The sequence below is a fragment of the Bison bison genome, unplaced genomic scaffold (genome assembly GCF_000754665.1).
Source record: "Bison bison bison isolate TAMUID 2011002044 unplaced genomic scaffold, Bison_UMD1.0 scf7180017864283, whole genome shotgun sequence".
Classification (NCBI taxonomy): domain Eukaryota; kingdom Metazoa; phylum Chordata; class Mammalia; order Artiodactyla; family Bovidae; genus Bison; species Bison bison.
In genome coordinates this window covers 3340743-3355865 of record NW_011494855.1, presented here as the reverse complement: position 1 = coordinate 3355865, position 15123 = coordinate 3340743, and the positions used below count along the sequence as shown (strand labels likewise).

General features: G+C 37.2%; 1 protein-coding gene across 5 annotated transcripts in view; it reads right to left on the bottom strand.

Annotated features, from left to right (window-relative positions):
- The window catches only part of MKL2 (MKL/myocardin-like 2), a 230959-nt gene that overhangs the window by 28281 nt on the left and 187555 nt on the right, over positions 1–15123 (bottom strand). For all 5 annotated transcript variants that reach the window (XM_010849432.1, XM_010849431.1, XM_010849430.1 and 2 more), the window contains 2 exons: positions 14070–14231; positions 13054–13232 (listed from right to left, as the gene is read on the bottom strand). In XM_010849432.1, the coding sequence (XP_010847734.1) occupies positions 13054–13232; positions 14070–14231 (341 nt within the window). The remainder of the gene's footprint in view (positions 1–13053; positions 13233–14069; positions 14232–15123) is intronic.

Here is a 15123-nt window from a genome sequence, read left to right as displayed (position 1 = left end):
TCATTTGTAGAAAAAATAGCTGAACAGTAAAATCCACTGGCATGGTAGCTTGAGCACGTTCGGGTGGTGCTTGAATACCTGGTGGTAGTGAGGACTGACATGCGTCACTCATTTTAAAAAATCTATTATTTTTAAAAATAATGGTAAAATATACGTAAGATAAAATTTACCAATTAAACCATTTTAAAGTATGTAACTGTATGTCATTAAATACATCCACACTGCTCTGAAGCCATCACTACTATTCGTTTTCAGAACTTTTTCATCATCCCTAACTGAAACTCTGTGCTCATTCAACAACAATATTCCATTCTCCCCTCTCCCCAGCAACCACCATCTACTTTCTATATGTATAAATTTAACTACATTTAGAGTGGAATCATACATCTTTCTTTTTGTGGATGGCTTATTTCACTTAGTATAGTGTCCTCAAGATTAATCCATTTTGTAGCTTGTCAGAATTTCCTTCTTTTTTAAAAATTTATTTATTTCTTTTAATTGGGGGCTAATTACTTTACAGTATTGTAGTGGTTCTTGCCATACATTGACATGAATCAGCCATGGAGAATTTCCTTCTTTTTAAGGCTGAGTAATACTCCATTGTATGTATACCACATTTTGTTTATCCATTCATTTGTTGATGGACACATGGGTTACTTCTAATGCTGCTAGGAGCATGGGTGTACAAACTGATGTTCAAATCACTGCTTTAGTTCTTTTGGCCATATACCCATAAATGAAATTGCTGATAAGGTAATTTTGTTTTTAACTTTTTGAGAAACTGCCATACCATTTTCTATAGCAATATGCACCATTTATTTCACAATTCCACCAACAGTGAACAAGGGTTCTAATTTTTCCACATCCTTGCTGACAACCTGTTAATTTCTGTTCGTTTTGATATTTGCTATTCTAATAGTATGAGGTGATATCTCATTGTGGTTTTGAGTTGAATCTCTAGCCATTAGTGTTGTTGAATATCATTTCATTTGTTAGTCTTTATATATCCTCTTTGAAGAAATGTTTATGCAAGTCCTTTGCCCATTTAAAAATCAGTTTTTTTTCCCCGTTATTTGTGAGAGTTCTTTACATATTCTGAATATTAGCCCCTTACTGGATACATGATTTGCAGATTTTTTTTCTCTCATGCTGTGGGTTGCTTTTCACTCTGTTGATAGTGTGCTTTGATGCAGGTTTTAATTTTGATGAAGCCTAATTATCTATTTATTCTTTTGTTGCCTGGTGTCATATTTAAGAAATCATAGTCAAATTCAGTGTCATGAGGCTTTCTCCTATTCCTCCCCCTCTCCTCAGAGATTTTAACAGTTCTAGCTCTTATGTTCTGGAGAAGGAAATGGCAACCCACTCCAGTGTTCTTGCCTGGAGAATCCCAAGGACGGGGGAGCCTGGTGGGCTGCCATCTATGGGGTCACACAGAATCGGACACGACTGAAGCGACTTAGCAGCAGCAGCAGCAGCTCTTATGTTCAGGTCTTTGATCATTTTGAGTTAATCTTCATATATGGTGTTAGGTAAGGATCCAACTTCACTCTTTTGCATGTGGACATCCAGTTTTCTTAACATTGTTTGTTGAAAAGACTGTCCTGTTTCCTTGAGACTGGGTGACCTTGACACTTGATCTTAAAATCATTTGACCATATATGTGAAGACTTATTTCTGGGTTTTCGATGCTGTTCCATTGGTCTATGTGTCTCTTTATGCCTAAACCACACTGTTTTGTGATTGGGATTTTTATAGGCATTGTACTGAATCCATGGATTGCTTTTCAGTAGTACTGACATCAGCACAATGTTAAATTTTCTAATCCATAAGCATGTCTTTACACTTGTGTGTTTGGTTGACTTTTTGCAGTGATTCCTTTCTCATTTCCTATAGATAAACATCCTATAGATATTTTCTTTGTTGTTACCATGTGAATTACACGTAACATCCTAAAGCCATGACATCTAACTTATATTGATACCAATCTCAGTTATATACAAGAATTACTTTTATAGATACATATCCTATAGATATTTTCTTTGTTGTTACCATGTGAATTACACGTAACATCCTAAAGCCATGACATCTAACTTATATTGATACCAATCTCAGTTATATACAAGAATTACTTTTATAGATACATATCCTATAGATATTTTCTTTGTTGTTACCATGTGAATTACACGTAACATCCTAAAGCCATGACATCTAACTTATATTGATACCAATCTCAGTTATATACAAGAATTACTTTTATAGATACATATCCTATAGATATTTTCTTTGTTGTTACCATGTGAATTACACGTAACATCCTAAAGCCATGACATCTAACTTATATTGATACCAATCTCAGTTATATACAAGAACTACTTTTATAGCCACACCTCCCCACTTTGTATTATTATTGTCACAAATTACATCATTATATATTATGCAGTTATTAACAGATTTATAATTTTTTGTGCATCTGTTGCTTAAATTGCTTAAATCCCATAGAAAATAAAAAGTGGAGTTATATACAGAAATTATAATAACACTATTCCTTATATTTGTCCATGTATTTACTTTTTACCAAAGAACTTCATGTTTCTGAATGGCTTTGAGTTAACTGTCTAGCATCCGTTCATTTCAACTTAAGGACTCTCTAGCATTTCTTACACGGCAAGTGTAATGATAATGAATTCCTTTGATATTTGTCTGGCTTTGTTGTTTTAATTTCTCACACAGTTATGAAGGACAGTTTGGCTGATATAGAGTTCTTGGTTGACAAATTTTGTTTCAGCACTTAAATATATCATCCAAATATGTCTTCTGGCCTGCAGTGTTCTTCTGAGAAATCCACTTATATTTTTACTGGGGAATTTCCTCTTATATGCAACAAGTGACTTTTCTTGCTGCTTTTAAGATTCTGCCTTTGACTTTTGATAGTTTGATTATATAACGTGTCTCAGCATGCAACCCACTCCAGTACTCTTGCCTGGAAAATCCCATGGACGGAGGAGCCTGGTAAGCTGCAGTCCATGAGGTCGCTAAGAGTCGGACACGACTGAGCGACTTCACTTTCACTTTTCACTCTCATGCATTGGAGAAGGAAATGGCAACCCACTCCAGTGTTCTTGCCTGGAGAATCCCAGGGATGGGGGAGCCTGGTGAGCTGCCGTCTATGGGGTCGCACAGAGTCGGACACGACTGAAGCGACTTAGCAGCAGCAGCAGTATGAATCTCTTTGGGTTTATTCTCTTTGGAGTTCATTGAGCTTCTTGGGTTCATAAGTCCATTTCTTGCCTCAAATTTGCAAAGTTTTGGGCCATCATTCTTAAATTAATTTCTCTGCCATAATGCCCCAATGGATCAGCTTGATGGTATCTCACATGTCCCTTAGGCTCTGTTTACTTTTTTCATTCTCTTTATCCTTAGACTCCATAATTTCAAATGATCTGTCTTCAAGCTTGCTGTCTGAGTCTGCTGTTGAACCCTCTGATGGACTTTTCAGTTTTCAGTTAGTGTATTTTTCAGCTCCATGAATTTTTAAAAACAATTTTTGTTGATATTTTCATTTTGTTCATATATTGTTTCCCTGATCTCTTTCAGTTCATTGCTTGTGTTTTCCTTTAGCTTTTTGAGCATGTTTAAGACAGTTATTTTAAGTCTTTGTTTAGGAAGTCTGACATGTTTCTTCAGGGATAGTTTCTAGAGATTATTTTGTTGCTTTGAATGGGCTATATTTCCGTTGCTTTGTATGCCTGTTTTTTTCTTTTGGTTTCATCTTTGGTTTAAAATTGGGCATGAGAAAAAACATCCACCTATCCCAGTCTTTGCAGACAGTTGTTGAAGACCTTAACTAATTTTATGGGCCTCGCATGTCTTCATTTCCCAGAGTCTCATCATGACTTCTCTGGGCATTAAGAGTTCTATTGTATTCCCTCAGTTTGGAACATCCCCTGGAGAAGGAAATGGCAACTCACTCCTTTGCCTGGGAAATTACAAGGACAGAGGAGCCTAGTGGGCTACTGTCCACGGGGTCACAAAGAATCTGACAAGACTGAGCAACTAACACTTTCATTGCATTCTTTGATCTGTAATCTGCTGCCCTCAGGTGTCTGTGGGTCTGCGGTTACTCTACAGTTTTCACATGATAATGGCTCCTGCCACTACCTTCTATAGCTTCTGCTAGCCTGAGATCCAAATTATGCACTTCAGAAACTAGTTCCTCAACTAGCCCACAACAGGCCAGAATACTGCTAACAAGTTCTGCTCCATACCTTCCATCCTGAGGGAGGGAACTGGGTACTGGGCGACTTCCTCTGTGCCGTGTTAAGGGTGGGAAAGGATGAGTGAAAACACCATGGCGTGTTCTATGTTTCTGATGTGGCTTTTTCTTAATTGGGTGTTTGGTTGATGTAGATCTCTGACTGGTTTCCAGAGCTCTATACAATCATTTTAGCCTGTGGTTTACTTACTGCATCTGTGAGAGAATGAGGGCCTGGACCTTGCTTTGTTGATGTGTATTATCTTTCACAGTGAGATAGTGGTAAGTATGCAGATACTTGTGTAATAATCTCAGTGTGAATCTATTCATTTAGTATTTCTGATTTTTTATAGTTCAATTATAACTAATGCTATTAATGATTATAAAGTAGAACCACATAGCAGAAGAGTGATTAGTCAGAGGACCAACTATTCTAATCATTAATGAATTTGTTACTTTTGGTGGTAACTTCATAACAATTTCATATACTTTAGGATCAACTTTGGAAAACCTAGAGCCAATGTCCACTTTTTAAAAATACAGTCCTCTTTATAAAGTTGTCACATATTATTTATTATATTCTACAGAATCACGTGGAATGTCTATTACAACCTTGGTGTGACCATGTTGGTGATTCACAAGTTAGTTAAAGTACCTCTTAGGGGGTCAGAATGTGAAAGTATAATAAATAATAAAATTACTGTTATTCATTTTTGGTATCTGAACTATGTGAGATTGTATAGTAGACAAAAAAATGTTATGTATGTACTTCTTAGGCAATAGAAATAATAGTTGTCACTATCAATCATAACGGGATAACACAGGATGATGTGCTGGAAAAGTATCACACTGTTGGCCTAATTAGAACTAAGTCATTAGTTCAAATCCTATACAGGCCAGACAGATGCTTTTTCATGACATCTGCCCCAGATAATACATGCGAAGTAAGTTGTTCAGTGCCTGAACGACACTTAGGCGCTCAGCAAACGTTGGCCATTATTTTTATCATCTCAATTATATTCAATAAAGATTTATTAATAAACGAGAAAGGCCTATTCTGCATAATGCACTATTTTAGGCACTTTCCTGTTGGTCACAGAACTGAGTCAAGAACTGGGATGGAAAACAATTTCACAGTTAACGTTGGAACTCAGCTCAAAACTCTATGAATAGTGGCAGACTCCTTCCTCATAATATGTAAGTTATAAAAAGCATAATTGAAGGAGTAATAATAGAAATTACAGTTAATGTCTTTGATGTTCTACTCAGGCCTTTATTGATAAATATTTGCAAAGAAAGCTAGTCTAACTTTGATTATTTACTATATGTGTACCTGGGCTTACATATTAGACCTTGCTCATTCTCTTTGTTAGCTTAAACCTAAAATTTCTGTTATCTGGCAAATGGTCATCTACCTGAACATTACTTGAAACAATGGGAAAAAATATTTTACCAAATTCCCTTAAGCTTGTCTTCTTGAAGATACAGAATAAGAGATGAACAAGGTTCCTTTCAGTACTACTTTGAATTTGAAAATGAACACAGATCCTGTCAGATCATACTTACAGTTAAACATCTGGGTGTTTATAATAAATGATTATTTAAATGACTTAAGAAATCACTGAGAGAAAAAAAGTCCTCCAGTTAAAAGGACCAGTGTCACAGCTCCTGGTACACACGTGTGGCTTGCTGGTCTTAATTTTCTACAGCTTTCCATTGTTCAAGAGTTGCCTCAGCGTAAAACAGAGCTCTGGTATGTGATGTGTCATTTATTAATATTTTGGCAAATTCCTTTCCAGATGTACTTTGATCAGAATTAAAAGACAAAAGTCCAAGGAAAAGCAGTTTTAGTCTCTTTACAGACCACACAGAAATACATATTTCAAAGAATTTACATCTTGAAGGAAGGATGTAGTGGTATATTGTTCACATTGTGAGGTCATTAGCTTTTTAGCACTGGGATTGTAAAAGTGCCTGAAAAATGTTTTTTGTCTAGATGTTATGTGTTAAAAAAATTTTTTGGAGGAAATGTTTCTTTTATTTGAATACTTTTCCTGTAGGACTTAAACTTCTGGTATCTGTGTGTTCTGAAAAAGAATTAAGGAGACTATATGTCATGAGACATTTTGCAATAAAGCAAGGCATATAGAAATCTTGAGCCTAATTTTCTCTCAACTAATTATCCATAAGTATAACTTTTAAAGAACCTTAAGGAAATTCCCTGAATAAGTCTTGGACTTTATATGAGGCCAAGTAAGAAAAGAATTGAACAGGAAAATTAGAAAAATGTGTTTAAGCCACAGAATTAAATGTGTGGCATAAAATGATGATCAATCACCATATGAGAAAAACCTGGTTCATTGGTAAACAAGTGAAATCTATGTTAGAGCCACTCAAAAGTATAGTCTGTGGACCTCAGTTACCTGCCAGTGACAAGCACAGAAGTCTTAGGAAAGCTGATGTCACTCCACTTTTACTTTATATTACAAAAGGACTAGTCCATAATACATTGGAAATTAAACTATATAAAAAAACATATTATCCCTTCACTACAGGCAATTTGAGGACCACTGGTCTATAGTAATTAAATTCACCATCAAACTCCTGTACTGAATTTCCTTTTTCTGAATTTCCATTTTAAAGATTAAAAACTCAGAATCTCAAAGAACATCCAAAACAAAATGAGGGCCATCCCTGCTCTCTGGAAACTTGATGTCTAATGAGAAGCAATGTTTTCAGGTATTGATCTGCATGCATGCAAAATTGCTTCAGTCGTGTCTGACTCTGTGCGACCCTAAGGACTGTAGCCTGAGAGGCTCCTCTGTCCATGGGCTTCTCTAGGTAAGAATACTGGAATGGGCTACCATCTCCTCCTACAGGGGATCTTCCCGACCCACGGATCAAACCCACACCTCTTATGCTGCAGATGTGGCAGGCGGGTTCTTTACCATTCGTGCCACCTGGGAAGTCCCTCAGGTATTGATACTTTCCCTTAAACTATAAATGTGAAAGTAATTATATTTAGGAAGATTAATACATTTTACTTATATATCAAGTGGGATATCTAGACAAATTTTAAAAACAAACATGAGATAACAGTGAAAATAAAGTACAGAATTTCCCAAAGCAAAACATAATTATCACTTCTAGACACAAAAACCACAGACTTTACAGGCATCATAAAATTGGCCTCTGTAGTTGATTAAAAAGCCAAAAACAAATATCTACAACATACTTACAATCCTACTTAAGGATTATCTTTCTCTGACATCAGTATAGTACAGTTAACATGGAGATGCTTATTTAATTACATGAATAAAGTGTATAATATTAAGAATCTTTGTCAGATTCCTTATTTATAAATAGTAAAATACTGAAAGGGAATTTTATAAAGGACACACAATTTAAGAAGGTTTCAAGGTATACAGTGTAGGAATTATGTAATGGGAAAGGTGCCGTAAGCCAGCCCTGACTCTAGGCTCTTTTACTTGAATGTATAAGTAGGAAACGCACCATTCTCTAAAGTGGGTCTCTTTCCAAAGGCACTCGTGACAAATAAAAAGCAGACAGAAGTGGCACTGGAGCAACACTAAAGAGTGTTAGGAAAATTAATGTTTAAGTTCATGAATGACCTCAGGCTTCATGTGTGCTGCCCTGGCAATAAATAGGCTGTATTTATTCTTCAAGAAACACAATTGTTCTCCCTTCTGTTTTTCCTTCAAGGAATTCTGGAATGTCAGCCTACTGGTGGGACTGCCTCTGACTGAAGTTTCTCACTTATAAACTTACAGTTTCTTACAGGTGGAACCGTCATGAAGCTGTTACCAGGCAGATAGCTGAGGTGACAGAAATTCTCTGTTACTAAAAGCTAAGACCATGCTAATAGCTGTCTGATGTCCTGACCTACTCAGACAGAAACAGAGAACGAACAACCCAAATGGGTAAGTAGAACTGTTTTCTAATAGTATTAACTTGCATATTTGACATTCTTTTTAGCCCTATTTTTAAGCTGAAAACCAGGGTGCAGCCAGTATGTAAGGACAGTAGGGGCTGGTCGCTGACGCTCATTTCTTCCAGGTCAGGTTCCAATGAAGCTGAGGGGCCAGTCACACTTGCCCTGTAAACTCTGACAGGAGAGTATAACGTGTAGCTCCTCTGACTACCTCTGATGGTTCCAAGTGGGAGACAGGCTGGCATCACAGGATGCAGTACAGGAGACATACATGGGATACAGAAGCAGTATGGGAGACATATGGCTTCTACAAGCTGGCATTAGTCAGTGCTCATGGTGCTGAATTCAACTAAGTACTCTTTCTGTACCAGGCCCTGTGCTAGGTGTTAAAGATACACACCTCTATTTCAGATAATGGTGATAAATGCAGTAAAGAAGATAATGTTGAAACATACAGTCCCTAACAGATAGATATTCATGAATGAGAAGAAATGCTGTAAGAAAATATCCAAACATTTTTAATCCCCAAACTTCCATACTGCTCTGAACCGAGGCCTCCCCTGGTGAATGGGTGAGGCCAGATAATTGCTCAATTCCTGTACAATTCAAAAATTCTATGATGCTTGGTTTTAGTAAGAACATTTTCTACTGAACTTGACCCATCATATTAAGTAGTTCAACAGTCTTGACTTTTAAAATAACTAAATACTATTAAAATTTCAGTAAGGGAAAAACATGATAAAGAGGAAAAACAAATTATGTGCAGCATGAAAGTTCTTTAAAACCAAAAGAAACACAAATGCTCATTGAGGAAATAAGAAATGTGAATTTCTAATGCAATTATTAAAAAATATTAGATTCTTTTGTATGTACTATATTGAATACTCATATATAATCTGATGCATAGTAGGTGCTTGATAAGTATTTGTTGAATAAATTCAGTATAACCAAAATCAAGTGGCCAAATAAAACATTCCAGTCTCCAGTGTGCAGAGTTTGAAGAAATGATATTACCTATTTGTGGTAAAGACATAGTCACCGTGGAACTCTTTCTTGGAAGGCAGATGAAGTGCCTACCTTTTGCCTAACATAAGGTTTCAAATTCATTTAGTATCTAGTAATTCTTCAAAGAGATAATCAGTGCCCACTATGCATGTATTAAAAAACCAGGGTGTAGTGAAAAATAGGAAACAACTGTAGGGATTTCCCAGCTCAGTTGGTAAAGAATGTGCCTGCAGTGCAGGAGGCTGGGGTTTGATCCCTGGGTTGGGATGATCCCCTGGAGAAAGGAATGCAACCCACTCTAGTGTTCTTGCCTGGAAAATCCCATGGACAGAGGAGCCTGGTGGGCTATAGTCCATGAGATCCCACGCGTCGGACATGAATTAGTGACTAAAACACCACTAACCAACAATAAGGAATTGGTTAATAGAGATACAGTGTATCAGTTCAGTTAAATACTAAGGTATACAAGCAAGGTACACATAAGGTTACCATATGCCACAGCAATTCCACTCCAAGATATATACCGAAGAAAAGTGAAAACATATGTCCACATAAAAACTTGTCTAGTGTTCACAGCACCATTAGTCATAATAGCAAATGTCCACTAACTGATGAAAAAAAAATGTGGTATATCAACACAATGGAATATTACTCAGCCACAACAAGGGATGAGGTACTGATACATGCTACAACATGGATGAACCTTAAAAACATTACACCTAAGCAAAAGAAGCCAATCACAAAAGATGATATATTGTATGATTCCAGAATTTATTACAAAAAAATGTCTGGAATAGGTAAATCCAGACAAAGTATATTGATGGTTGCTTAGGGCCAAATGGAGTGACTGCTGATATGTACAGGCTTCTTTTGGGAAAGATGAAAGTGTTCTGGAATCAGATAGTGTGAGAGTTGCACAAATCTGTGAATATACTAGTAAGCACTGAATTACACACTTTAAAAGGTTGAATTTTCCCAGTGCCTTTTTTTTTTTTTTAACAGAAATATAAAAATTCATCCTAACATTAACACAGAATATCAAGGGATCCCAAGTAGCCAAAATCATCTTGAAGAAGAATAAAATTTGAAGATCTCACACTTTCTGATTTCAAAATTTACTATGAAGCTCTAGTAATCAAAATGATACTGACATAAAGACAGAGATACAGGCCAATGCAAAAGAATAGAAAGCATGTAAATACACTCTCTTATATATGACCAAATGATCTTTGACAACAGTGCCAAGACCATTCAGTGGGGATGGAACAATCTTTTCAACAAATGGTGTTGGGGAAAACTGGATATCCACATGCAAAAGAATGAAATTGGATCTTTATCTTATATACAAAAATGAAAATGAATTAAAGACCTAAATGTAAGACCCCCAAACTATGAAACTCTTAGAAAAAAAAACAGGATCCAATCAATCCAAAACAATCTAATTTATGACACCAAATTATGGCAATGATTTCATAGTCTGACACCAAAAACACAGGTCACATAACCAAAAATACACAAAGAGGACTAGATCAAACTTAAAAACGTCTGTTCATTAAAGGTTACTGTCAACAGTGAAAAGATGGGAGAGAGTATTTGCAAATCATATATCTGATAAGGGGTTAATATCGAGAACATATAAAGAACTCCTACAACTCAACAGAAAAGCAACCTGATTTTAAAGAGAGCAAAGGATTTGAAAAGGGATTTCTCCAAAGATGATATACAAATGACCAAAGGCATATGAAAAGATGCTCAACATCACTAATGATTAGAGAAATGCAAATCAAAACCACAGTGAGACATCACAATCAGTGGGCAGAAGACCTAAATAGACATTTCTCCAAAGATGACATACAGATGGCCAACAAATACATTAAGAGAGACTCAACATCACTAATGGTCAGAGAAAAGCAAATCAAAACTAGAGTGAGGCTATCACCTCACATGAGTCAGAATGGCCACTATCAAAAAATTTACAAATGATAAATGCTGAAGAGGATGTGGAGAAAGAGAACCCTCCTACACTGTTAGTGGGAATGAACACTGATGCAGCCAATATGGAGATCAGTATTGAGGTTCCTTAAAAAACTAAAAACAGAACTACCCTATGACCCAGCAGTACCACTCCTGGGCATATACCCAGAGAAAACCATAATTCAAAAAGATATATGCACCCCAGTGTCCACTGCAGCAGTATTTACAATAGCCAGGACCTGGAAGTCACCTAAATGTCCATCAGCAGAGAAATGGATAAAGATGTGGTACATATATACAATGGACTATTTATTAGCCATAAAAAGGAATGAAATTGTGCCATGTGCAGAGACATGGATGAATCTAGAGGCTGTCATAAAGAATGAAGCCAGAAAAACAAGTATCTTATATTAACACATATGCATGGAATCCAGAAAAAATGGTAGAGATGATTTGCAAAGTAGAAATAGAGACAAATGTATAGATACCGAGGGGGGGTGGGGGTGGGATGAACTTGGAGGTTGGGACTGACACATGTACGCTACTGTGCATGAAACAGGTAACTAATGAGAAGCTACTGCCCAGGGAACTCTGCTCGGTGCTCTGTGGAGAGGGGATCTAGATGTACGTATGGCTGAGTCACAGCAGTGTAAACCAACTATACTCCAGTTGAAAAAAAGAAAACAGTGAATATACTCAATATCTTATAATACTATAACGGAAAAGAATCTGAAAATATATATACACATATATATTTATATGTATAACAATCATTTTGCTGTCCACTTGAAACTACACAAAATTGTAAATTAACTATACTTCAATAAAAACAAACACAGTGAGATCACCTCATTCCACTGAAACAGCTACTATGACAAGAACAGAAATTAACAAGTGTTGGTGAGGATGTGGAAAAATAGGAACATATGTGCACTGGTGGCGGTGGTTTAGTGTCTCAGTCGTGTCCGACTCTTTGTGACACTATGGACTGTAGCCCACCAGGTTCCTCTGTCCATGGGATTCTCCAGGTAAGAATACTGGAGTGGGTTGCCATTTCCTCCTCCACTGCTGCTGGGAGTGTGAAATGTTGCAACCAGTATGGAGAACAGTATGGTGGTTCCTTAAAAATTAAAAATAGAACTACCATATGATCCAACAATCCCACTTCTGGGTATATGCCCAAAGAACTAAAAGCAGGGTCTCAAAGAGAGATTTTCACACTCGTGTACTCATCATTATTCACAACAGCCAAGAGATGGAGGCAACCCCATGTTCACTAATGAATGGATAAACAAAATGTGGTATATCCATAAAATGGAATATTATGCAGCTTAAAAACTGAGAGAGATCTTGTCACATTTTACAACATAAATGAACCCCAAGGACACTTAAATAATATAAGCCATATGAGATATTCAAAGTAATCAAATTCATTGAGATTGAAGGAAAGTACTTACCAGGCCTGGGGGGATGGGGAGTTGATGTTTAATGGATTTAGCTTCAGTTTTGTAAGACAAGCTTCTAGAGATCTGCTGCACAACAGTGTGAATACAGACTACAGGCCTGTACACTTAAAGACGACCAAGATGGTTAAAAAGAAAAAAGCGTGAATTTTATGATGTGTGAATTGTAACTCAAAAAAAAGTTACATGAAAAAATTGAGTTACAAAACTGTAAAGTAAAAATGTGTACATAGAACAGAAAGAAAATGTAAGAATCTACTGAAAATGTGAATAGCTGGATTACATGTGAAAAATCTATGCTTTTCTGCACTTTCAGACTTTTTTTCTAGTGAAGATGCATTACCTAGATACATAAAAACAAGGCACTTTCTTGGTTTAGGGGTTAAAAACAAGAAAAGCAATACCTGGGCTGGAGTGTTTGTAGTCACAGGAGATGGCGATTCACTAACTTTTGGCTCACTTGGGGACGCGGCTGACCCCTGCGACTCCTGGCTGGCTGGCTGGTCCGGAGACAAAGCATCACTGCTGTCTTCGTCAAATGAGAAATCGCCCTGAGTTTGGGGATAGTCCTCTTTCCCAACGCCTAAAGAAAGAAGTGATTCTTAATTGATCTTGGCCTTGGAATACTAAGGTTAAAATGAAAAAGGAGAAATATTATTCATTATAAGGACTAAAGAAAGCTGTTTAAAAACAAAGTTGGACATAATGTACTTCTCAGTGGGAGAATACACAACTACCTATGATGAATACCTGGGGGAAAATACCAAACCTGAGTCAGATCAAGCCTTTGGATCAGACTACTACTGATAGGAATACAGGAGACAAGAGATTTTTTAAATGACACCTAGGGATGCAAATGCATTCAAAAAAACCTAGAGTGTGGAAGTGCTAAAGGACAAAATAAGTTCATTCATCAGCAAATAAAAAGGAAAGAAAGGAGGAAGAAGATCTGCCCAGGAGACTGACCTAAAAGATACATCAGCTAAAGACAATGTGCGGAGCTTGCTTGGATCCAGCTGTTGAAAAACATTATGAGGCCAAATGGGGCTCTGACTGGGGTACCTGTTGCTAAGTCCCACCTCAGGGAGCAGCGCTGCTGTACTGACACCTTCCCTTTTGGGGCCCATTTCTTTGGAATTGAATGGAATCATAAAATGACTGAATACAGACTGCCTAATTTCCATAGGTCATGGTAGCTTAAACCTCTTGTTAGAGGAATATCTGTGTTAACTGGTGCTAATCCTATCATACATAGTATTAATAATAACAATAATAATACTATGGAGATAAGTACAAATGTTGATTTCTAAATCATCCAGAAAACAATAATCATGATTGGTGCTGGCTTTAAAAGTAGATTTTTCTTATCTAAAACTTCCAAGTTTGTCTCTCAGAAAACAGTAAAATTTCAGAGTCTTGCCTATAATTGCTTCCTTAACACTGGAGTCTACAGGAAGGATGTTTTTCTCTACCAGCTCCATAGGACCAGGTCTTTGAGCAATCTTTTCATTCAGATCATCAGCTAGTCGAGCTCTTTTCAACTTCATCTGAGTAGCCTGCAGGGACGGCTCCGCAAATGTTTCTGAAAGAGGAAACACAGGTTTAATTATTACTTGAATTACTGTCTCTATTCCATAAGATGGTGACTGCAGCCATGAAATTAAAAGACGCTTACTCCTTGGAAGGAAAGTTATGACCAACGTAGATAGCATATTCAAAAGCAGAGACATCACTTTGCCAACAAAGGTTCGTCTAGTCAAGGCTATGGTTTTTCCTGTGGTCATGTATGGATGTGAGAGTTGGACTGTGAAGAAGGCTGAGCGCCGAAGAATTGATGCTTTTGAACTGTGGTGTTGGAGAAGACTCTTGAGAGTCCCTTGGACTGCAAGGAGATCCAACCAGTGCATTCTGAAGGATATCAGCCCTGGGATTTCTTTGGAAGGACTGATGCTAAAGCTGAAACTGCAATACTTTGGCCACCTCATGAGAAGAGTTGACTCATTGGAAAAGACTCTGATGCTGGGAGGGGTTGGGGGCAAGAGGAGAAGGGAACGACAGAGGATGAGATGGCTGGATGGCATCACTGACTCAATGGACGTGAGTCTCAGTGGACTCCGGGAGTTGGTGATGGACAGGGAGGCCTGGTGTGCTGCGATTCATGGGGTCACAAAGACTCGGACACGACTGAGTGACTAATCTGAATCTGAATTCCATAATGTTATTTCAGGCCAACTAATTTCAACTGGTGTAAACTTACTTATGGAAAGACAACGACTGCTTGAGAATGCTCCCATCTGCAATTTACATTCTAGTCCTGGAAAGCTTTATATTGTCTACACAATGTGGATGTCCCTGGACTCAAATTAATATGAACTCAAGCCAAAACTGAGGTGCTGCTATTGCTTATTTATGATAGGAGGGTCAAATTCACATCTATTAGGTATTGGGGATACAGAGGATGAACAGAGGAGAGA